Here is a 26,070-nt window from a genome sequence, read left to right as displayed (position 1 = left end):
AGCGCCTGCCTCTACAAAGAAGACAATCAGTTTTAGAAACCTGACAATAGTGCCATGTTTGGAATGCTCCTCCCACACATTACTTCATCTCTATAAAGGCGCCACCTCTGCGAAGGGTCAACAGGACAGAGAGTAGCCATTTCAGAGAGGTTTTACTGTATATCTGGATGGACAAAAACCTTCAATGATTGATACGGATTCATATTTTCGATTCGAACACCTTTATTGCACTATATAGTTACAAACCTGTAATGTCAGTTTCCCATGATTACATGAGGTACTCATGACTTTTCTATGGAAGAATGGTAGAACTTCGAGTACGAGTACATTCAATGGAACTGATACACTGGCGTGTAATCTCTCTCTCACTCTCTACCGATTGTAATCCAATATCCAGTGGTGGAAAAGTTATCTTTTTTTCAATGGGCGGTAACCAGCGCCTCGCGATATGAGACACTTATCACCACAGTACTACAAGATTTCTGGAACTATTTCAAATACATTGATGGTTATAGGTTATACCATAATCAATCTCCTCTGAGCATGCGCGCGTATGACGTTTGATTTTTCATAGTCTATCAAGCAAAGATGCGTATTTTCTGACACTGAGTTTTCGGTTTTCTAAGAAAACAAATTATGTGCAAGGAAACACAATGGCGTAACCATACCTTGTTTGCACCATCATAGAAGGTCCATTGCATGGTGTGTTTTGAGTTGTGTGTTGACACATTGACATCTTAATGATGTGTAGGGCACGTTGACATCTTAATGATGTGTAGGGCACGTTGACATCTCGGATGATCTGTAGATAAATCGGCGTCTTGGACTGTGTGTAGACCGATTGGCATCTTGGACTGTGTGTAGACCGATTGGCATCTTGGACTGTGTGTAGACCGATTGGCATCTTGGACCGTGTGTAGACCGATTGGCATCTTGGACCGTGTGTAGACCGATTGGCATCTTGGACTGTGTGTAGACCGATTGGCATCTTGGACTGTGTGTAGACCGATTGGCATCTTGGACTGTGTGTAGACGTAGACCGATTGGCATCTTGGATTGTGTGTAGACCGATTGGCATCTTGGATTGTGTGTAGACCGATTGGCATCTTGGATTGTGTGTAGACCGATTGGCATCTTGGATTGTGTGTAGACCGATTGGCATCTTGGATTGTGTGTAGACCGATTGGCATCTTAGATGATGTATAGACAATTCGGTGTCTGAGGTTCAGAGATGTTCAGAGAAATTGCCGTCTTTTATAAGGCAATGGTATGGTAAGCACAATGGTATTTTTGAATATGTGCAGGCACGTTGGCATCTTATTCAATAAGCAGAGAAATTGGCGTCTTGAATGACGTGGAGTCAAAAGCAGAACGTAGGATAAAATTCCACACGTGAAAGTGGTACTGTTTGGTGCTCGTTTCCATTACTGTAATTTGTCACTCGTACCTTGTCTGGTGTTTGTTTGTACCTCAGAGAGGCGGCAGCTTTACACTAATTGTCGTCTTGGAAAATGAGCAGACACCTATAGAAAATACGCTTGTAAGGGGGTATGTTTGATATCAATTTCCATGGCAGTTAATTGATCTCGAGGTGTTACGTAGAGGTGACGGTTGATTCTTGGGGTGGTAGGCACAGAAGTTGTCTAAAGGCTCTTTTTTAAGCACAAGTAGTCCTCGTATTAGGCAGCACGAGACTTTTTTTTCTGAAGTTCGAAATATCGCTGTTTGACAGTCAAGACCATGACAGCACCAGTAGATTGTAGTATTGCAAAAAAAAGAGCTCTCTCACAAGATGCTTTGCATCATTACTGTGCAAGACAAGCACAATATCAGGTCGGTGATATCGCTAAATCCATGCCATTGACTCGGTAAAAGCAATGAAGAGTCCTCCGCATTCAATACATTGATTTTATTCAATTCGGTTGAAATATAGCAAAACAACGCATCCAATCGGGCACTCGTCTTAGGATTGATCTACCTGCCCTGATTGACGTCAGAGAAAACCGAACTGAAAGTCCAAATTACACAAAAAACGTACAGAATTCGCTATGTATCATAGAGAAAGCTTCAGACTGGGGATTTCCATGTTTACACATAATCTTCTTGAGCATGAGCATGCTTACGATAGCATTGCATATGGCATTTTTCTTGTTGTCTCTTTGTTTCAGTTCAAGACATTGTTTTTGAGGACGTGCTGCTGGATTTATGGTATTTCGACATAGACATAGGCGACACAGTTATCGCCGACCTGACTGTGGCAGTCGTCGATGAAGCAGGAGACGAGGGTGATGAGGACGACAGTTGGGGTTTGTAAGCTGGGCTGAGGCTCTGCGGGGCGTACACGCTCTTTTCAGCGTTGCTTGGACCGTCTACGACCTGTACGCCTTGGTTGCTGTAGATTTCTTTCGAGATATCTTTCGCTGCCACGGTCTTGAAAATCGGTGGACTCCAGTACGTCGGGGCTTTTGCGGGTGTCCTCGTGCTGGCGGTGGGCGAAGGAGGTATAAACACTGGATTAGGGGCGCTGTCCTGCTTGAGCTGCTTCACCTTGCCGTCAGTCTTTTCACTCGAACTGGGATTCTTGTGCTTGTGCACGTAGAAAGGATTAACTTTTGGCTCAATGTATATCTCGGATCTCGCCAAGTCTGGCGGTGAATACAACACGGGGCTCTTCTTGGGATTCGGTGGTTGAATCTCGTATATGTTCGGTGATTCGGGCGCTTTCTTGGATGTTGGCTCGTTTGTTTCGAGTTTCGGGGAATATAAAAAGATGTCTTTGAGCTTGGCGTTGATGTCGTAGTCCTTCGCCTTCTTAGCAGCGTTCTTGTTGTCTTTTTCCATCGGTTTGGTTGCATTGGAAGTTGTCTCGATATTTGTACTAGCATCCGATTCCAGTTGCACCACTGTAGAAGAGCTGTTGACACTGCTGGCGTGCATGTAAGGCTCTGAATACGCGGGGCTGTATTTGACTTCGTGTTGCGTGGTGGCGTCGGATTTATCGGCTGTCTCGTCGGTGATTTTACCGTCAGAGGGTTTGGAGGATTCGACTGAATTCTGGGTCTTTTCGCCGGCGTCGTTCTGTCCGGATGATGACAGGCTGTGGGTAGTGCTGAAGGTTGCTGTGTACGACGATATCTGATCGATTATACCAGTGTGAGCGTTACTGTGGCTGGGATAACCGTTATGAGTATATGGTTCGCTGCCGCCATTTGCGTAACTGACCTGCTCGGCACTGGAGCTGCCGCTGTATTCACCATTAGCATAAGGCACTCGGGCTTCACCATCGTTGGTTTCGACGTTGTTGCTGTAACCGACTGGGGCAGGGCCGTCGTAAGGGGTAGAGTAATAGCTGGTGCTTTCGCTGGGATAGCTTGATCCTTTGGCTAGGTATCCATCTTGTCCGTTCTTGGCATGATCTGCTTGGAGTGTCACATGTTGCTCGCTACCAGACTCGTAACTTGGGTATTTTTCCTGAGATTCTGCTCCAGAGTATCCTCCAGTCTGATAGTTGCCTCCATCACCACCACCACCATTGACGTAGGATGGCGGGTGATATATGGCGTAAGGCTGACCTTGTCCGTTAGTACTCACGCCTGGATTCAAAGGAGACATACCATTTGAATTCGCACCGTAATGGTAACTGACGGAATTGGTCTGAGGCATTTCGTTATTGTTGAAACTGAATTGGTGTTGCTGTCGTTGAGCCTGGATAGCGTTGAACATCGAATTCAGGGCGTTATAGGGCGAGTTGAAAGACGCATGGTTCTCTTGGAAAGAGGGAAGACCGTTTCCGTTGAAAGAAACAGCTTCGGGGTGTGCTTTAGACTTTTGCAGGGCATTAGCTCCGTAGGCCTCCAACGCTTGCGCCACCGAATTTTGGAAATGGTGCGAGAAATGCGGCTGCGAGAACTGACTGTTACCATTATATTGTTGTACAGCCAAATTTTGTCGGTGACCATTTCCTCTGTGATGACCGTAACTGGCACCATTGTTTAACTTTGGCAACTGTGATTCGTAGTTCTTGAGACCAGCACCATTGTTATGATGATGGTGATGATGATAACCATTGGAGTGACTAGAATGATCGTTATTAAACGGCTGATTATAGGCAGGGTTTCTGGGATACATCATCGAACTTGCCGTAGATGGTGTATTCGAATTTTGTTGTTGCATATTACGGTGGCTGTTCGCTCCAGAACCACCACCGTTCGATTTCTGCGAGTTGATCGAAGACGTCATCGGCCTGGAAGCTTGTTTTTGCTGGTGTTTCGTTCCCGTTAGTCTGTGAGCCCTCGGAGGTGCGTATTTCTGCCTGTACTCTTGTTGTTGTTGGCTCGGGTGACGGTACTGGCCGGATCCATCAGCCATTGAAGAGGAACCAAACAGCGACGCGTATCGTCCCGAGTGGCTTCCTCCCATACCAGTCGCGTAGGTTGCGTCGAAGTCGTCGTCACCAAAGCCCGCATTGTATGCTGCGAAGGGATTTGGGTTCGCACTTCCATAAGCAGCAATGTTCGCTGATTCATGGAATGATCCAAACTGATCAACGCTTGAATAAAAAAAAAAGAGACATTATATATTAAAACAGTACAATTATTCTCGAGACTTATTATTGTTGCATGTTTAACAGATATTGTGCATTTCGAACAAAACCTTGGAGATTCAACACAGAGCAGTCCAGGAAACTTTATAATAGGCCCAATCACGAATAAGTGCAGTTTCTGAAATTATATTTCTGTTGAATCATCCAAGGTTTTATTTATAAAAGTTAATTATTTAATTGATAGATATATATATATTAATTAACGCGAAATTAACAAATTTCTATATAAATAAATCTTTAACAGCATAAAATCGCTACATTACAATTTCGAAATTGATAAAATTTTAATAGCGCGTATTTTTAATAACAATAAATTCTTTGAATGAAAAATTCTATGTTGGAATATATAAAAACTATACTGATAATATTTGAATCATTGTCTTGATAAATTGGGAAAAATCACTGTTAGATGGCGCAACAATAATCGGAAGCATTGTCAAATGTGGTTTTAGTATAGCCAAACTTGACAATGATTCAAAGCATTCTTTTACTCTTAAAATAGTGGGAAGAAAAAATGCTTTTGCTTCAACAAATACTACAAAGGCTACGCGTGTGCTACCACTGATTCTCAAAAACACTCCCTGAATAATCATTTTATATACCTCATCGCGAAATGTTTCAACTCTTTCCACCTGACATTCTTAGCATTACTAATTTACGGCCCTCAAGAAACAAAAACACGTGTGAAACGTATCCTTTATTTTCGATCAATTAAATCGAGAGTTTCTTTTGATTTTTTCCACGCCCCTTACAGTATTCAGTTAAATTATCTATAAATTCAACACATTTCACATTATTACTGTATTATTCTGGTTTTGTCACCAATCATAATACCACTTAATGCGTATTTCATGCAACTGCACTACCTCCTGTAGCCAAAAAATTCTATGAAAATATGTGAAAGTATTAATTTGATTATTTCTTTAATTTTGCTCGTAAAATTTTTTTTCTTTTTTTATTTGCTTATTATTTTGGTCATTAATATGTACGTTTGTTCGTTCTATTCATTATAAATTGGCAATGTGCCAAGCTGTATATGGGTTTTTTTTTTCTCGTTTTGAACTTTTGCGGCAACGTGTTGTGGAATTGTCATGCAGCAGATCCATACAATGACGTCTGAATGGACGCCATTCATTTCCATGCGTTAAAGCTTGTGCAAATGCCGACAAGAACAGCAATTGTTGTGAGTAAGGGGTTCAACAATGGGTGGTGACTTTTTGGCCAATGTTCTAACCTGGTCGCTCAAAAAAATAAAAAAAAAAATTTCCAGACTTTGCACACAGGTCAAGTCATATAAATTCGCGCCCTCTTGAACGAATATCAACGGTTCCAGCACATAATATCTCATCAAGCAGAGTACTCGATTAAGCGAGGAAGAATTCAATTGCTGTTTTGCACCGTTATTATAGTTTGTGTATTGGAAATTGATAAAGGATCAATATTAATAAAACTTCTGGAATAAATCAGGCGTCAAAATGAAATGAAAATTATATTGAATTACCACGATCTCAACAATACCTAAGATTTTTATTTCCAATTGTGAAAATTAGCGCTCTCTATGGGTTCAATATAGAATAAAAATTAAATAATATTAAATGTACGAAAAGAAGGCAACTTATATATTTCGGGGCCAGTCAGTACCCACTCTCAAGCTTGAGCTTTTCCCGAGTCTTAACTTGAAAACACATTTACCATTAATTCCAAATGTTTTATCCAATAAAAATACCATAAACGTAGTGGTTGATGTGCATTAGCAGTTGTCATATTGATCATAATATTAGTTTCTACGATGTAGGGATTTTGAGCAATTCATATTGAGTTACTAGCGGTGTTGCGCAAGCGTGCATCCGTATATTCAGTTTCTGGGAACCCGAATTTCAAGTTAACAAAAAGAGTTTAAATTCGGGTTTTTAACCGATAGGGGACTAAGCGGGTTTCCCGAATCTGAAATACGGACGCACTATATTCACACCCTCACATTATACCTATGGAAAAAAAATTTCGGTTGGTTATATAAGCAATTAAATATCGACGCAAATTACAAAAAACACCTACTAAACTGGCACGGGTTTCTTGACGATTTCCGGCACCTCTCTTATGATGTTGATGATGTTAGGAACCTTGTGAGGCACGGGTATCGGCACCTGCTTGAAAACGGGAACGATGTAAGGCTTGGGAACGTGCACTTCGACGGGTATCGGGAACTTCTTGGCGACGGGTACGATCTTCGGCACGCGCACCAACACGGGTTTCGGGACTCGTACCTGCACCGGCAGCCTAACGAACTTCGGTATCGGGACTGTCCTTGCTATTGGAATCGACGTGAAGAACGCAACCGGTTTCTGAATGTGCTTTATAACTGGTACCACTTCGGGTACCGCCACTGGCTTCGCTAGGAGTTGGAAAAGAATAAAAAGAAATCGGTTATATATATATACTGTATATAAATATATATATATATATATATATATAGATGTTTGGGAGCTTTTAAGAATATTTTGAAAAGTACAGTCAAACTCAGTTATAACGATATCGAAGATAACGTGAATTTTTGTCATTATAACCGAGGTCACCGTTTCCGAATCTTTTTTTTTGTTGGCGAAATATGTAATCAAATGCAATCAAATGATTTGCAAGAAGTTGTTATTTTATTGTGATCAGGGTGGCCATATTTGATCGGGAGAAAACGAGAAGTTTAGTCATAATGTTAGTCATAAATATCACCGATTCTCGATAAAAATATTCCCAACTCTCAGGGACAACGCTGGAGTGGTCATAGTGACGGACACGCATCGCAAGGATCCGGGTCCGAACCTCACCACAGTGGTGGTCGGCTGAAGTTGGTTTCCTGTGGTTCCCAACTTCGAGGCGCAAATGCGAGCCGATCTCCCCATTAAAAAGTCTCGCCACAGAGAGCAACAGGCCTACAACGATAAATAATTCAATCATTACACTTCACTCATAGATAGAAAAACTGATGGCAGATGGTAGCACTACACACAAACAAACTTCACGCCAGGTTTCACTACACATACACGCACATTCCAACATGTACCAATTCGTCAGAGGTTCCGCAGAGGAATATGGATGAGGTGTAGGTGTCTAGTTTAGAAGTAGTAGTGATTTGGAATGTAAGAGTGCAATGTAAAGTGTGAAGTTCTCCGGGAAAAAAATACTGTAATTATCCCGTAAAAGGGTCATGTTAATTAGTATTACGTAATAGCACCAAAGTTTCTTAAGAATCCTTTTTTACCAATCGTTAGGTATCAAAAACGCCAATATGGAGCATAAATACTTTCGTTATATCCAAGTTCGTGGCATTTTCATCGTGCACGGTCTGTTAACTCTCCTCTGTGGACATCAGTACAGACCATTGACCACCGACTATTTACGTTATAACCGACATATCGTTACAACCGAGGTCGTTATAACCGACTTTGTTTGCATTATTAAAAGATTGTAGAGATGTTCTAGATAGAACACGGACACACAATTATTATAGGACTATATTGTGGAGGTGTGTGTGTTCCAGACATGAGCACAAGAAAATTGGTAGACACTCACCCACTGGGAAAGGCTTGAAATAACGGACGTACTTTGGTACTGGGACTGCTACTGGCGCTGGTACTGGATGCGGAACAGCTATATTCTTAACCTTATGCCTGATGACGGTCTTGACCGGTCGCTGCATATCCCATCCGCCATGCCCGTATCCACTCCCATACCCACCGTTTCCACCTGATCCGTGTCCGCTGATGCCACCTCCACCGGATCCATATCCGCCACCTCCACCCGATCCGTAGCCACCGCCTCCACCTGATCCGTATCCGCCGCCGCCGCCACCAGCTGAGCCGTATCCGCCACCAATGTCGTTGTCAGAATAAGCATCAGCATCGGGAGTTCCACTCCCCCCGAAACCTGTCAAATCTCCTGCACCGTGGAAAGCACCGAGGTCACCCGAGCTGTAAGACTGCGAGCTGCTGGTACTGCGGTACGACCCCCCTACACCACTGTCGTAGTTCTCCGTCGTGGAATCGCTGTCGGGGGAAGACGACCTGTAGGTGCTGTCGTGCCACTGCTGGGAACCTGCCGTGCCACCTGAGCAGAATAGCAACAGGAGGAGGAGGTACGACATCAGGACATTGGACATGATTGCATCCATCACAATCTAGAAAGAAAAGAGAGAAAAAAGTGTTTATATGTTATATAAAAGTGTTTATATTAATATATAATTCAAAAATATCACTATGAGAGTTAATGCCAGCCTTCTGTTAGATAGTGGCATATGCAGGACCGTCTTAAGAGTATCATGGGCCCCCCCGGCCAAGTGATTTTTCCTGAAGCCCTACCTGGGAAATTCTCGAAAAATTCACCTACTTCTCGTTTTTCTGAGGCCCCTCTTCTCTTGAAGCCCTTGGGCCGTGCCTAGGTGGGCCCGTGCGTTAAGACGGCGCTGGGCATATGGCATAATGTTCATAATTTTATGGCTATTATGCCATAATAGCCTATACAGGATGATACCGGGAGAGCAGTTGAACACATCTAAACAAGTATAACAGGGATGGCCAACCTTTAGGACAATGCTTGCCACTCCATTGGTTTGAAAACTTGATCGTTTTGATCTCTGGAACCTCGCCGCAGATCTGTCAAGTGATTGTAAATATGCCGCTTAAGTGATCTGCAGTTGTAGCACGGGTCGCTTAAGCTCTTTAACTGTGCCACAGTAATTTGTAAAAATGGTGAGGGTCACAGTAAGTTTGATCTGGAAATGTACAGTGGGCCGCTATAGTGATCTGGAGACGGGCTGAGAAGGGACTTAAATTATCTGTAAATGTGTCATGGGTCGTCTATAAGGTCTGGAACGGTGCCTCGGTGATCCGTAAATACGATACGGATCACTTGAGTGATCTGCGAATGTGCCGCGGGCAACGTGAATGATTTGTAATTATGCCGTCTAGTCACTCAAGCGATCTGGGAATATGCCCCAGGTCACTTAAGTGATGCTGAACTGCACCGCGGGTTCACATAAGTGATCTGGAAAAACGAGTTTTACAAAATTTGGTTTGAGGTCACGGGCCACATCAGATGACTCCGAGGGCCACATTTGGCCCGCGGGCCATGGGTTCATATCATCATGCGTTGAGCATGTATGGTGTATAATCTGTTAATACAACGGCAGACTGAGGGAGACTGAGAAAATTTTCACCTGTCTCTAACCGGGTCTATATAGCGCTCCTTGAAAACCTAGGGTGACTCATCCGACATACTTTCGAGTGCAAATGTGACATCAATATTATAGTTATAGCTCACATACAATGCTGCCCTTTACCTATTCTTCTTCCTAATTTTTGACGATTAGATGCCACTTAGATCGGTGAAACCTGTTTCTCGTTCAAAGATGGAGGACGAAAAGGCCGTCCTTCTTTCTATTCACCTTAGTATTAGCTATAGAGATAATACTGACACCCGACTTTCTCCCAAAGATGGTGGATGATTCAGCCTAGGCTTTCAAGGAGCCTTACTCATTGTCCCTGTTAGTGGGACACAATATTACATCATATACTCCCCGTCCAAAATAATAACACAAAAAAGTCGAATCCCTACGAAAATCAGTAGGCAGTTTTTTCACCTGTTGTTATGCGAATGATTAGTATTGCGATGGAACTACGCAAATATTCCCGCCACCAGAGGGCGCGAAAGAGTTTATTTCCGTCGCTCTTCAAACTTGATAAACTATTGTTGATTTTTGAAGATGCCTTTAACCCCTTCAAGCGAGGGAATGTTAGGAGATGCTGGTCGCAGTGCATGTGTGAAGGCACGCACACGCGTCAGACAGGCTCTAGGCTTCCTTGATTACCCAATAGTAGAGAGCATTCCTGCATCTGTGGTCAAGCCAGAGCAATATCAACGGTGACGGCACAGACCCTCTAATCATAGATACCGTCTTCGTCCAGGAAACCTGGTCTCCTATCAGACCATTTCCAGACAGTTAGCAGAAGGAGGTTTCTTCTCACGGCTCCCATTAAATTTGTGCCATTAACAGCCCGACACCACTGTTCTCGTTCACAGTGGTGTCGGGAGCGACGAATCTAGACAGCTGTGGATTATAACCGTACGGACTTTAGCAATATTGGACTGCGATTCTGTCTGATACCCAATGGCATATGTATTCGACAATGATACACCAGTGGTCAGCAGATGAATAGTGCTCATTCTTTGGAAAGACATACGGCCACAACTGTAGGATAGGATGGTCTGAGAAGCTATCAATTATAAATAACTGTCATCGCTAGTCGTGATATTGGAAACCATATTCTCAACAACATGTCCAAGAACTCTTTCAGCCATATGTTTTAACACTCATATCAGGGCTTCCACAGAAGGCGTTTTTCAGTATGATAGTACTCTCCCCACACGTACGGCAAGAGTTTTTCAAGAACAACTGCGTCAAGTTATAACCCTTCCTTGGCCGGATTACTAACAGGATTTATCGCCAACGGAGCAAATAACGGACTAGCTTGAAAGAAAACTTCATCAACCTGCGAACGTGCAGGCCTAGCTTCAACAATCATGGACGGAATCGGCCTCAGGCCCGCACGCAGAACCTTCCTGCCGGCGTGCGGGCATCGTGCTTGAATTCTCATTCGAACCCCGTTAACAATAAAATTCAAGCATTTGCCCTCTTTACTTCAAAAATATGTAATACAGATGACAACACTAGAAAGAACACGAAATAAGCACAACTCTAATGACAGAAATACGTCAGGGCCATGCATACACTCACACAACACGTTCCGACATGTACCGATTCGTTGGAAATTCCTCAGAGAGATTTGTGCGAGGTGCGTGTTCGGTTAAGTGGTATCTTTTCTTGTATTCGCACCAGAGGAGACCCAGCCAGGTTCTGCTGTTTCCCGTGTCATTGCACAACTGTACGATGACATTTCTCCCCAACAAATAACCATTACGTTCTGATATTATAATCATTTATACATTTTAACATGACAATTATACACGCCAAGTTTCATTAAAATCCGAAGTTTTCTTCTTGGTGAGTTATTACTTTTGACCGGAAGTACGGTTATGCCTCGTTTTACGCGATTTTCGAAAGTTAATTTTAGAAATTTCAACCTGCACAAAATTTGGCTCAGAATTTCTGAAATTCATTCTGGAAATCGACTTGCAAATTGAAGATGTATATATAACATGGTATTTAAATCCTTTGACGACGAAATGCGTTGGATTTGATGATGTTGCTGAAACAAACATGAGAGAAATTCTCAGATAAAACCCACCAGATCTCACTTGTGCCTCTATGAAGCTGTATAGGTTCCTCAAAAACAGAGCCATAAGCAAACATGAATTTGGGGTATGAAACATGAAATATTTGGACCAAACATTTTTGGGATCACGCTTGAGCGTTTTTTGAGGAATTTTCACGCAGTATTATGTGGCACACAATTATTGTTAGTTACTATCAAAATAGGTTCGAAAATATCCTATATATTTGCTCATTCCACAATTCGCCACAGTGTTTAATTTCATGAACACCATTCAAGAATTCGCAGAGGTCAGAAAATATAATATTGAATAATTTTTTCGCCTTGGTGATTTTTGCCAGAAAAAGATACTAATGCAGCCCAATAAGCAATCCCAACCTCTATTCCAGTTGGTTCTTAACCTTTTGAGTAACTGATACCTCCCTCGTAGAGGAGCGATTACGCAAAACACATAAAAATGAATGGCTAGATATTAAATTTAGATGCTATTTGTTAATATATTAATTTTCTTTTTATTAAAAGTAAAGGTTATTTTATCAACATTTTATACAATTAATTTTTAAAATTAATTATATTTTTGAACAATTACTTCAAAATTATGTCTAATATTTGTTATTAATTGTCGTACAAATATTCTGCTGAAGTGTTTATTGACTAATTGATAGATGGAAGCACAAAAGAACCATTCTCTTTGCAGTAGAACAGGGGGCTCACGACTACGCAGTGTTGCCAACAGTCAAAATATTTTCTAACCTTCTATTTCTTCATCTAAAACAACTAGAAACCAGGCTCAAAACAACCGGAAGTAATTTTAGTCATTATCTGGATGACCATACGTCCCCTATTTTCACGTAATTTAATAAGACTACTAGTACACATTAACAGAAAAGACATTAACATTTTGAAAAAGACTAGAAAAACAACTAGATGGGTATTTTTTTTCCAACTAAATTGCCGAAAATAACCAAGTTGGCTACATTGCGGAGATTCGATAACTGAGAAAGGAGAATGCCCGTGTGCACGTTCAGTGACGTGACTTATCCACATTTCCATAGTAGATGGCGCTAACTATTCCGATCAATGTGAAACTGGCCACAACAATATTTTTCTCCCAACTCTAAAACAGAACTGCTAAAGAGAGCAGAAACAGAACAAATTCTGGGAATTTCGGGGGGCTATTGGCGAATGCGTGTGGGGGAAAAATCCCACAAAAACACTCATACCAATGAATAAATATATGTTTCAAAGTGGGGGGAAAAAAATTCCCCAGAAAAAAAAAGAAAAATGATTCCGGAAACCTGAAAAAAGGAGGACAAAAAGGCGAATTTTCCGAAATGTTGGAGGTCATTTGAAATGACATCAGAAAGGAGGACGGTTGGTATCCCTATTCGGCTCACAAGCCAAATGCAGCCCGCCATGGGGTTCCATCCGGCCCACGTATTTGACAAATAAGTGAATTTATTTTAATTATGGAATCATTTTCCTTTGAAAAATTCTGAATTTTAATTAATTATTTTTCATCAATTGAGGAACATTCCGGAGACTACGTTCCGATAAGTGCATCCCCTCGCTACGTTGGGAGGGGAGGGGGGGGGGTTGTTGACGTGATCGGGTCTGGTCCACGCGCGAACATTGCACGCGGCTCAATTTGCGCGTCTTCCCCTTTTTCCCATACATGCTCAACCCATAGCCCACGAGTCAAATGTGGCCCTCATAGTCCTCTAATGCGGCCAGCTATCTCAAACCTAATTTTGTAAAAATGAACTATGCAGCAAATTTACAGCTCACTTGAGTGACACGCGGTGCAGTTCCACATTACTGAAGTGGCTCGTGGCACATTTACAGATTGCTTTAAAAAAAGAAGGAAGAAATCTGCGATACATTTCTGGATCATCTAAGTGACCTACCACATATTCATACAGATCACTTAAGTGGCCTGTGGCACAGTTCCAGATCGCCAAAGCTGCTCGAGACACAGCTCCAGATCATTTAAGCTGCCGCCGCACAGTCAGGCACATTAAATTATAACTTGAGTGTTTTAGGTACATTTTAAGAGCACTTAAGTGGCCCGCTACGTAGTTCCATATTACTAAAGTTACGCGCGGCACAATTCCAGAACACTTAATCTACCCGTTGTGCATCTTCACATCACTATAAAATTACCCGCGGCGCAGTTCCACATCAGTACAGTTCCCCGCGGCACAGTTCCACATCACTCGAGTGGCCTGCTGCACAGTTTCAGATCCTTAAGTGGCCCCTGAGATAGGTTTTCAAACATATTAAGCTGCCAGCCCTCTCTTTAAGGTTGAGCACCCTTGTCTTAGTCTGTAGGCACGTTACGTCACCTGGCATTATGCTGATTTATGTTTCACCATGTGTCACATTTACCATATAGGTGCACTTTACAGATATGAACCTGAACCCTGCCGCTGGATTTGATCGTCTTCACAGACGGTGGCCGTAACTCGAAAACGTTTGAGACACCTATATTTGATCATTAGGTTTCATTTCAGGGGTTCAGCAAGGGCAGAAAGGCTGTGAAACGGTGCTCAATACACTGCCACAATTGAATATTTATGGTGCCATAAGCATTCACGGGACCCTGCTGCTTTGTCGGGGTCATTTAGATTGCGTATGCTATTGGGTGGGACTCCAACTGACGACTGTTCGTCTGAGGTCAACCGTAGATGGCAGCACCTACCAACACACCAAACAAAAAATGGTCATGAGACATCACGGGCATCTAACACTTCCATCAGATTATGATGATGCACGTCGGAGAGAAATCGCAAAGGTGATTAACGCTTTCGAATCAACGAAATCACTAGCTAAAAATCACCAGGTGGAACGCACCCAATGGTTCCGAGCTGGTTAACATCCGTCGTTGTTACCAAAAAAAAAACACAAAATAACTAGCAACTGGTTATAAAATGGAAGAGAAGGCTTGTGAAAGTTTCTGATGGATACGATGAAGCCTACTTGGTGGGAACCTCAACAATGACTTTATGGCAATAAGAAGAAGAGAAAGAACCCAAACTAGGCCACACCAAGGTAGTTACAGTTTAGGGTCTATTTAATGGGTAATTTGCGAAGTAGGCTGTCAAATTACTTTTGAATTACATTCCACTTGTTTTCTTTCTTTGTAGAAGAAAATGGTGTATAAAATATATTTACTGATGACGATGATGGGATCGATTTGGCGACAAAATGATGGGGTTCGAACCTAAGAATCGGAAGGAAGATGGCAGCAGTTAGGCCGATGACAGGTATTAGGATTATGTATAAGCTACTGGATGAGATTATCGCCATCCGGTTCCATCGACAATCGATGTTTAATGTATTAGACGTTCAGATGGTTCAAAACGATTTTATGAACTTGAATTTTCAACGAAATTTATTCCAGTCTGGAATACCTTTACATTGCAAATCTGACGCAGTCAAACCTCGTTAAGGGGTCACTCTTGGGCGATAATAAATAAGATCCTGTAAGCGGAGTGACCCGATAAACGGAGTAAGCCTTCCTGATCTTCATTGATGCATTTTTGCGCATAAAACCGACCCTTCATTACTGAAATGAATTCATTCTTGAAAATTTATCAATTTAAGTTGATTATACAATAAAAGTCCGTTATAGCGACAGTTCCAAATCATGAGGAAAATTGTCGCCGCTCCTCATTTCCGTGGCTGTATGGACTGGTCAAAATTTTTCCGCTTATTGGAAAGTTCTTTTAGCGAAAGATTTTTTTCAGTCATTCGGAAACGACTTCGCACTGCGAGGATCGATCCCGTGGTCTCTTATTCACTGGAAGAGACAAAAACCAAATAAAATCATCGCATAACCCATGTATATAGTGGGAAGCCGTAAAATAGGAAGAAGGGATTGAAATAATTTGGCTTTCTGTGTCCATTCTTTGTTAGGAGTACCTCAGAAGCCCCCGTTTATATGTGTAATAAAATATCCCGGGAAGTTATCCGTAACAGGGATTTTCGCTACAACCCGTTTACATGCCGTTTAGTTCATGCCCGTATTCCCCCCCCCCCCACCTCTTCTTTCTGGAAGTCGTCACTGGTTACGTGGGTTGAAGGGAAGTGGTTGGTTCAAGATGGCTGACGAAGGAGCTTACAGTAGTTTTCGCGACACAAAGTATTATGGGAGAGGAGGTCGAGGTCGCAAACCATTATTCCGCAACAAAGATGGGACTTTTTTGACGGATCTTCGTCCCTCCTTTTTTTCCGCATGAGGAAAAAAAAAATTGCCATGCAAGTAAAAAGCACCAAAGCGACCCCCAATCTTACACATCTAAACGGGGCTAGAGCAGGGCCGTCTTAAGAGCATCGTGGACCCCCCCGGGCCAGATTATATTTCTGAGGCTCTACCAGGTAAATTTTCGAAAATCTCAACCAGATCATATTTTTGTGAGGCCCCCGGGCCGTGCCCGGGTGGCCCATGCCTTAAGACGGCACTGGGCTAGAGTCGTTTTTTACGAGGAACATGTGCTATGATAAGAGTCATTCATCATGTTCGCTTCTTGAAGAAAGAGAAAGCAAAACTAGCATTTTTTAGAATTCTTTTGACGTTATAGCGCAAGCTTTCTAATTTTTAATTCGATTTAATCCAGTGGTTCTCAACCTTTTACAGGTCATGTCCCACCAAAGCATTTTACTTGGTCAAAAGCAGTGGTTCTTAATCAGGGTGTCCTCCTCAGAGAGACTTCGAGGGGTCCGTGAGCTTGGATGAGAATATAATTTACTCATTGGGTTTTTTACATTGCTATACACAGAATATCATTTTTTAAAGAGAGTTCGCGGCTTTCATTTTTCTTCATTTTGTTTTCACGGGTGTTCCGTGGACTTTATCTTACTGGTACAAATTTCCCATGTTGCGCAAAACATTAAGTGCCCTTAGGCAAACCTCTTCCACCGAAAGAGAAAAACAAAAGACAAATATCATGAAATTGTTCAAAAATTATAAATTTGAAATGAAATTAAAAAAAATAAAGGGAGTTCGGAAGGGATTCCAAGCCTTCATAGAAAAACTCAAATTGCCTCCCTGAAAAATCAAATTGTCCCCTTGTGGGGCGTGGGCTCCACGTTGGGAATCACCGCTCCATCCGAATATTTCTGGTATCTTTAGCATTGGCTATTTGACAACCACTTGTTATAGCGAGATTTTCGTTATAAGACATACTCTTAAGAAAGGACTTTTACTGTATTAATTTATGTTATTTATCTTAATTTTTTTCTTCTATCCCAACATCACAGAATTTTGCAAAAACTCAAGATAAGATCATTTCGACTTCAGTAGGCTTCCTATAGCTTTTACGATGAAATCCATTGTCGCATAATTAATAATAGAAAAAATAGTTCAAGGCCATAGAAATGTACTGAAGGGGATAAAAATTACATTTGTTCGACCCCCCAGTGATTATTATTTAAAATTGTAATTTTTCGAAACAACTACGAAATTTCGATCGCATTTTATGGATAAAAATATTCACATTATGCGTATAATTTCAAGTATTTATATTCACTTACAGTTAATGGAAAATGTATTATATTGTAAAAACCTGCACTTTAGTTTCGAATGGAGGAAAATTCTTTATATCTAATTTTATATTGAGATATTCCGCAAATAACTTATTCAAACTTGATACTTTAATTAAGTAGATGGTGGTCTTAAAATTAGTTGATTATTATCGATATCTCCAGTGGTGGATTTGTGGCTTTGCCGCCTGTGGAAACCCAAATTTTACAAACTTGATTCACAGGGTCTTCCGAGAATCTACTCGTACCTACTACGCAGACATTCGCAGGGAAGGGCTTCCGAGATGGATCGTACAAACTCACTTACAGTCGTGGTTTCTTGAACTATGGGTCACGACTAGTGTTCGCCAATACTCATCTAGATGCGTGATTCGCGCATCAAAATTCAATTCTACTCCTCAAAATTTGGTTCAGAAGTGAAAGTATTCCTTCAAATTTTAGGCGATTTCTTTCTTAATAGTTATTTCTCACTCATAAAAATACCCCTCTGTTTACAAAAATACCTCTTAAAGTCGTAGAGAGGAGAGAAATTACTCTTCAAAATTATATTTTTGGATAACACTGGTCACGGCCCAAACTGGATTCGCAGGGGCTTCCGACATGGGTCGTGCAAATTCACTTAATATTTAATAACGTGTCCATTTCAGTCGTCACTTATTAGACGTAGAAAATTACAGGATTCCAAATTTAATTTTTATTCGAACCACCCGTTCGATAACTTCCAGTTGGGAGGCTATTGCCCGGTTCCTCCTTAGCCAATTAAAAGAAATTCCATGTTTTTATGTGCAATATTCTTTGAGATATTTGCTGATTGAAAGTTAAGTGGACATCTTATAACTTGGAAAAGTCTTAATAGACTGCAACAAAATGTTTAGATTTTTTTTTTCTCTCATTTTCGGCGATTTTCAACTCAAATATCTCGGCTAATATTGCATTTGGAGACATTGATTTTTTTTATGCTGGGCTCAGTAAAGACAGGGCAACAACTTTTTAACTGGAAGTTATCAGCCGGGGGGGGGGGGGCAGTATAAAAAATTTGATTGTATATCTCAATATATATAAGCCCCCCCCCCCCCCCCCCCCCGTCCCTACCAACAGAAATGACGTCTTAAATTTATACGTTATTTGGGTGCGTTTTCTAATTGAAAGTATGTTTCCGTCACCAAAAGTTTAAAAAATAAATGGTGTATATAAAAAGGCTATGACTTCACTCACTGTACAATAAATATTTCAGAATTTTACATGATCATACTTCGTTGTTTATTATTAGTATTAGTTTATTATTAGATATTTATGCCCTAAAATCTTCTAAAAAAATGCATTTATGCCCTTAAAAACTCTAAATATGCACTATAAAACGAAAACATATATCCTAAAAGCTTTCATTGCTATCTCAAATATTAGTTTCCGCAATAAAATATGATGCTACAGTCTAAACTACTTTGAACCATTACTTATTGATGATTAAATTATTTGAACCATTACTTTATTAAGAACAAAAATTCTTCGTTTTACTAACCACCACGAGAGTTATCAGAGGATCAATACTATTCTACTGTTCACCTCCTCTCAAGGGAAGCGCGATTATATGAAGCCAAATCATCACGCTTAAATATTAATATGGATCGTGATATCTGTGACCTTTACTTCCAAAACAATCGATCAGCAATAGTTGTGAAAATATTCATTACAATGAAATATATTTTGAATTTTTCATTGTAATTCAACGATAAAATCAGCGGAAGTGACGTATGCAGATATTTTTTGATCGCCAAAGGATTGAAAGAAATTGCTTGAAAGTATTGTTATAGCAGATTCCAGTTTAGAAAATCGGTTTGATTTTCTGTGGTTTGCTCTGAGGTAATTTCAACGTAAATTCAATTGCTAATTAGTAGGACAAGAATTTCTATGCGCTAAAAACTTCTAAAAAATGCATTTATAATCTTTAAAAACTGTAAATATGCCCTTTAAAACGAAAAATGTCCTAAAAAATTTTTTCATTCCTATCTGGAATAACGATAGTTTTAGCAAAATGCTAATGAGAAGTATCGATGCAGTCTAAACTATTTTGAGCCATTACTTATTGTATGAATAAAAATTCTTCGTAGTTTATGTACTAAACCCATACACACAAAAATATTTTTTAATGTAAAAACAGGAAAAAAACGGTTTTTTCTCGTCCTCTAGTCATTGAAGACCTCGTTTATGTTCTTCGGTGTTGACGTGCTGCGGGACAGTGAATTTCCTTTCTTGCAGCAACTATAGTATCGCACAGTTTACAAAACAATGTTATTTCATCGGTTTCATTGTTTCACTTTCTCACCATATTCAGAAACGAATTTTTTCAGTTTCTGTGAAGTCCTTTGCTTCACTTTAGGCATGTTGAGAGAAAATTAGGTTTCACAATAATGCACGAATCATTCACAATTTGTACAGAAATTATCTACGATTACTCCGAAAAAATTAAAAATATTGAGGTCCTACGGTTTTTATCTGGGTTTGCTCGAACTTGACCTCAGATGCTTTGATGGTAATCTCAACGGGCCAAAATTTCCCTTTTTGAATAAGTTTTTCACTACAAATTCAGAATAAATGTGCTGCCATTTATAGGTAAAAATATCTATATAAAAGTATTTAGCTTTTTAGGAAATCATTGCACAAAATTGAAAAAAAATATATTTAAATAATTATTTTTATTTGATAAAACTCTCAAACTTCCCCGCAAGCGATAAAAAAATTTCTCCCATGGACCAATTTTAATCAATTTTTCTCACGAGTTGCCATCACCTATTCAGATGATTAATCTGTTTACAGCCACACACCAGTGTCGTTGAAGGGGGCTGGTATTTTGATGCTTTAAAAATTCAATGTCATTGCTGAATGTCATTCCTCGAAAGACTGGTTATATTATTAAGGATCAAGGCAGAAAATTCATCTCTGCCCCCACGGGGACTCGAGCCCCGGTCTTTCGTTTGCCGTACGATTGGTGATTGTGCCTACCGTTTTTGATGACAATTGGCGATGCCCGCGGATTATTATTTATATGATCCCAGTTTACCATATTTTTCTGACGATTATCACATGACGGTCTTAAGGACGAAATGTCAGCTTCGTAAAGTTATTAAAACTTTTTTGGTGTTTCGATAAGGACTACGAAGGTCTTGAAGATTGGGTTTTCGTTAAGGACGAATAAGTGGTTCATCTCACGGGTATCACACACGTAATGAGATTCACATATTGCCCTTTGTGGCTGCATTATTTGTTCACACAGTGAAGATTACGCACTTGCTTCACACTGAGGTATTAGATATGGATTTTAACACTAAATTTTACAAAACTAAATAACACAATTAATATTTCATAAATAAATACCAAATTTATTTGGTTTGGTCAAATTTCTAAAAAATTATTTCTACATTTATGCGTTTTTTTCTCCTCAACCATTGAAATTAACTAGCTTGAAAAAAAACTTTTTTTTTTTACGTAAAGTAAAAATTTACATTTCTTGATGCAACAGATGATGCTGAAGAGCTTGAACATTATTTTATATCCTGATTCGTTCCAATTGCAGTATTTCTTTTTAATTACAGTAATTTTAAGCCCTTAAATGCAATGTGTGAATTATGTACATGAAATGAATACTACCCTTTTCATCTATGATGTAAAGTAATGTGTACATGACATACATGGATATGATAGTAAATATATATATATACAGTGAAACATCGTTAAGTCGTCATTTTTCTTCAGGCCCGTCCAGCTTACATAGACAACAATGTTATTAAACCCTCGTTTACTCGTCTCTAATTTCGGTTAACTCGTCACCATGAAAAAGTTCGAGAGAGAGGAACAGATGATTTCTACGGTTTCTTTTGGAAAAAAAAACAGCTTGTTAACAGCATTGCCTTATGCTTAAAAGTCACCATAAAAGCCTTATGTACCAAAACGGAACAGTTCAAGTAACGAAAGTTTCGCTGGGGAAGTTATTTCCCGACTTAAGTTTTTGAACCATTAAGGACTGTTCGAGCAAGACCTGATTTCTTCATGGGTCCCACTAATTTAGGGCTCCAAATTTAAACAAATTATCCTTGTTGAAAAACCAGACATTTTTTTCCAAAGTTGAGGTCTTCCAATGTGTGCTTTTCTCTACCCCGGGCCCTCCACAAGTCCCTCAAAGTGGACCCTGTGTTCGAGATCACCTTGTAGTTAGTATGTGGAAAGATTACCTTGATAAATTTTACCAAGATTATCTTGTAGTTGTTTCATGAACTACTGATAAAGAATAAAAACACTAAAATATTAAATTCCATCTATATATGTAAAATCGATGTGCATTAGTTTTGTTGTGAAGAAAAGCTAACTATTCTAACAGTTGCTCTGATTAGTCTAAATTAAAAATTACTAGTATAAATCAAAGTCTACAAGTATATTTTAACACAGTAAGTTAAGTAATAAGAGCTCTAAAAAAGTAAAAATTTCAATTTTTTTTCTTCTGCAATCTATAAAATTTTCTTAAAATTGTAATTTTAATTCATATTTTACTAAACGTTATATAACTTTAAATTCATACGATTTTCGCAATACTGCAAATTAAAACTGACAGCACTCGGCTTAAGTCGTCAGTCCGCTTAAGCTGTCATAATTTTTCCAGAACATGAGGTGACGACTTATCGAGGTTTCACGGTATATGATTTTTCTATCATAAAAAATCAATAGTTTTTCTATGACTTGGAAAAATATGTGCGCAAACATATTAAGGAATCCTTAACACATAAGTGAATTTGGAAATATATTTTACCTATCGCGAATAATAGACAATGATACGTACTAAAAATTGAACTATCAATATTTAACACTCTATGGTCCGGTGTATTTTTGAATACATAGCAAATACTTATAGTCAAAAACCTATTACACCAATTTTTTTGATAATTTAGAAAATACATCTTTCAGTGTCATTTTTCAGTACAAATTACGGTCATATAAGTGCAATACTTTTTTTTTATCTGGAAATAGTTGATTTCTTGTTTGTGTCATTTTTCCAGAGCTGATAAAATTTTACGCGTGTTCAGAGATTTATAAAATGGCATCAAAAAATGAAGGAATTTGAAATAAAATTCAAGGCATAAACTATTCAGTTGTGATAAGTACGATTTTATCGGTTTATTTAGATATTTTACCCTTATTTGACCATTGTAACTAATTAAAAAATCCATTATACATTATATAAATAATTAAATTGCTGTGTTGGTGTATTGCTTCAATTAAAAATATGCTAATATCACCAATTTATATCCGTGTTTATACAATAAAATTCAGTACGTTTTTTTTATTGGGGGTGAAAAAAATGGCGGCTCAATAATACTTTTTTATTTTTTTCTAATGTTTAGAAATTTGCAAAAAATAAGTATCAGAGATATGTAAAAAATTGCATTTTTGGATCACATAGCAGCATTATATAGTCGAAAAATGTGTGTACTAAATTTAAAATAAAACAACAGTTGAATAATATTTTTAATGGCGTTTCTACCAGAGCATAGATTTTGAGGCTTTTTTGCTACGTTAAAAAGTAAATTTAGAAGTCCCTTGTGGGGTCTCCTACCTTCTAACATGGTGAAAAACTATGCTCTAATAGAAATATCATAAAATATATTATATAACTATCCATTTACTTCAAATTTAATTAGCATATTTTTGATTGTGCATGCTAAGCTATGCCGATATAATGTTATATCATATCTTTAATAATTTTTTAAACAGATTTTCAAACGCTAAGAGAAGGGAAAAATGCAAATTCAAACATAAGAAAATGCATTAATAATACCATACTAATACATCGACATCCATTTAATTGGATAAAAATTGATTCATCATGGAGAAAACTGTTCAGTTCATAAAATGAATCAAAAGATTGTGATTTCATTGATCTCTTCTTATTTAAATTTAGGAGAAAAATTTTAAAAATTTGAAAATATTTAATAATTTTTTATATGGATCAAATTTTATGCTTCATTTTTATGTACACACTAAAGTTTTCTTTTTTTTAAATTAATTTTTATTCAATTAATTGAATTTTTTATTCAGTTTTAGATTAATGTCATTATATTTTATTATGTGAGCAAGATGTTAAGAACACATTTTTTGTTCTTAACATTTGAAAATTCGCAATATAATCAATGTAAAAATTAATGCAATTGAATAAAAACTGATTTTCAATAAAGAAATCAGTTTAGTTTATACAATGAAGCAAAATATTTGGGGTCTGTTCAAAAATACTTGATTTATATAAAAAATGATTAAAATTTTTTTTAATTTATATAAAATTTGAATTTTAAATTTAAATGAGGTTTAATCGGTGAAATTCCAATCTTTTGACTCATTTTATGAAATTTTATAATTACTGGCTAATCAAAAATTTCAATTGATGCTATGATACTTTATTATGCGCGTAAGGTGATAATAATGCATTTTTTTCTTAATGTATTCAAAACTTTTCAAAAAAATAAGTATTGGAGACATTTAAAAAGATGTACTGAGATCATATAAAATATTTAATCAAAAATATAAGTACTAATTTTGAAATAAATTCAATATTTTCAATGATATTTCTACTGGAGCGTAGTATTTGACTATGTTAAGAGATGAATCAGAAAAGCCCCTTAAACCCCTTAAAAAAATATAAAATGATTGCCAATGAGTGTCGTAACTTCATGATAAAGTTCAATTGAATACAATTATAACCACACAGTCAATAAATATTTTCATGTAAAATTTAAGAAATCGAAACAAAAAGTGTAAGTATAAGACTTACCTATTATTTCACAAAACGACCATAAAAAGGGAAGAGTCTAATTATAGTCTAATATACAATCCAATTCGATTCACAACCAGGTGTATGTATGTATACAAGCTGCACAACGTACCCACGAACGAGAGCGAAAAAAAACCACAGCCGTCCCCCACACGACAAAATCAAAAAAGACCACAAGTGTCGCTAACTATTGGTGAAGACCTCGTGGATGAGACTGTTTGTAACCAAAGATGAATGATGATGATATACTCTCAGTATGGTGTGTGTTTTTTCTTTTTTTTGCGCTCGGTCGTGTGTTCTTGTGTTTTTCTCGCGCTCTACTTCATGAAATGAAGCGTCCACGCCTCGCTGCTTCATATTTAGCCGAATCTTTTCCAATGGCGGTAAAGAACAAGAAACACGGGTAAGGAAACCTTCTTTACAGAAAAAAATGGTAACTTTTGAAGGAGTGGTCTATTATACCCTCGAGAGAAGAAATCAACTGTTAAGACTGTAACTGAAATCGCTGTCTTTTTTTCCTTTTTTGCTTCTTTTATGTAATAATTATGCGTGGCAAAATATGGACAGTAACAATAAATTTACTCTCTTTTTTTTGGGTTATGTATATGTTTTGTTTGCGGAGTTATTTAGGAATGTAAATGTTTTTTATGTACAAAGTATTTACGGACGATACCTGAATAGTAATGACGCCACGACGTCTTTAAACGCGATCAAAGATTGAGTGATGCCTGTACTTTCGCGTATGGAAATTTTTGGATTTTGAAATACAGTAAAACCTCAATATCATGATTAGGTAGATTACATTTTTTTGAATTTTCTGTTTAAAAAAACATGTGGCCTATGGAGTTTTTTCGATCGCTTCTCACACAATCGATGAATATTTATTTTTCAATTGTATTATCTTCCATTACTACTTCTAAATATGTGCAGTAGATGACGCATTAAACGATTCATGAATTTCTTATAATACATAAATTTCTTATTAACGAAACAGATGCGATGAATTCAAAATTTGCGAATTTTAACGAACGAATGCGAAAATTTGATTTTTTTACTACTTTTGCAGGAAATCTCAATAATTTGCAGTTTAAAAGTGGAAATGTTCATAATCATCAGGGCAGCGGCCCTCGTGCCAAAACGGGAAGAGATATTGAAACCAGGGCTGGAATCGATTAAAATTTTAAACTGCCTAATCAAAAAAACTCAATCGATTTTAATCGAATACTTTTAAGCAGCCCTTATAAGGGGCGTATATTACTTTACTTTATAACTTATTAAACAACTCTTTTATATTAATTTTGATGCTACAAAAATATATTTTATTCGTTTCTCTCTATATTTTATTCGTAACTGACCCGATTAATCGATTAATCGGAATAGCCCTATTTGAAACCGAAGTGATATTATTGGATGCAACTCTACAATGTGTGCATCTGACGTCACCATTACTTTTGAATTGCGTTGCGTACTTTTTGAGATGTAGCGGCAGTGTCGTAACTAGCCATTCTTGTGCCCTTTGCAAGAATTTGCATTTAGGGCCCCCCCCCTCTCGTCCATTCTTAGGTCCATTCTGGGGCCCCCCTTCCAAGAGGGCCCTGTATGGATGCACCCGTTGCACCAGCCTAGTTACGGCAATGTGTAGCGGAAAACAATTTGTTACGAATCAATCATTTAAAAGACGTATTGACGTCAAAAATTCTATTTCGACGTTGATGAATAAAATTCTCAAAAAATATCGTTGATGATTCAGTTGGTTTCACTTCGTAAAGTTGTTTCCTGCGCATTTCTTTCTTAGGAATTTATCGTAATATGAGTATCATTGTAGCGTTCAA

The 26,070-nt window shown here is 38.5% G+C and overlaps 1 protein-coding gene across 1 annotated transcript; it reads right to left on the bottom strand.

Moving 5' to 3' along the window:
* Window positions 1-204: 204 nt before the first annotated feature.
* Window positions 205-24,569, bottom strand: LOC149081067 (uncharacterized). Its single transcript, XM_089237840.1, has 4 exons — window positions 24,239-24,569; window positions 8,168-8,771; window positions 6,659-6,995; window positions 205-4,549 (listed from the first exon to the last, which is right to left on the bottom strand). The coding sequence occupies exons 2-4, from the start codon at window positions 8,763-8,765 to the stop codon at window positions 2,170-2,172; spliced, it is 3,315 nt and encodes a 1,104-aa protein (XP_089093966.1). The 5' UTR covers window positions 8,766-8,771; window positions 24,239-24,569; the 3' UTR covers window positions 205-2,169.
* Between the last annotated feature and the right edge of the window lie 1,501 nt (window positions 24,570-26,070).

Source organism: Pholcus phalangioides, unplaced genomic scaffold (assembly GCF_987345545.1).
Source record: "Pholcus phalangioides strain wild (caught in Gottingen) unplaced genomic scaffold, Ppha-v1.0 ptg000010l_1, whole genome shotgun sequence".
NCBI classification, from domain to species: Eukaryota; Metazoa; Arthropoda; class Arachnida; order Araneae; family Pholcidae; genus Pholcus; species Pholcus phalangioides.
This window is presented reverse-complemented; position numbering and strand designations above follow the sequence as displayed.

Coding starts and splice junctions, on each gene's coding strand:
- LOC149081067 (XM_089237840.1), bottom strand. CDS start 8,765: ATGGATGCAATCATGTCCAATGTCCTGATGTCGTACCTCCTCCTCCTG. Junction 6,996..8,167: donor TTTCAAGCCTTTCCCAGTGG/GTGAGTGTCTAC, acceptor TCCAACTCCTAG/CGAAGCCAGTGGCGGTACCC. Junction 4,550..6,658: donor AAGAAACCCGTGCCAGTTTA/GTAGGTGTTTTT, acceptor TTTTTATTCAAG/CGTTGATCAGTTTGGATCAT.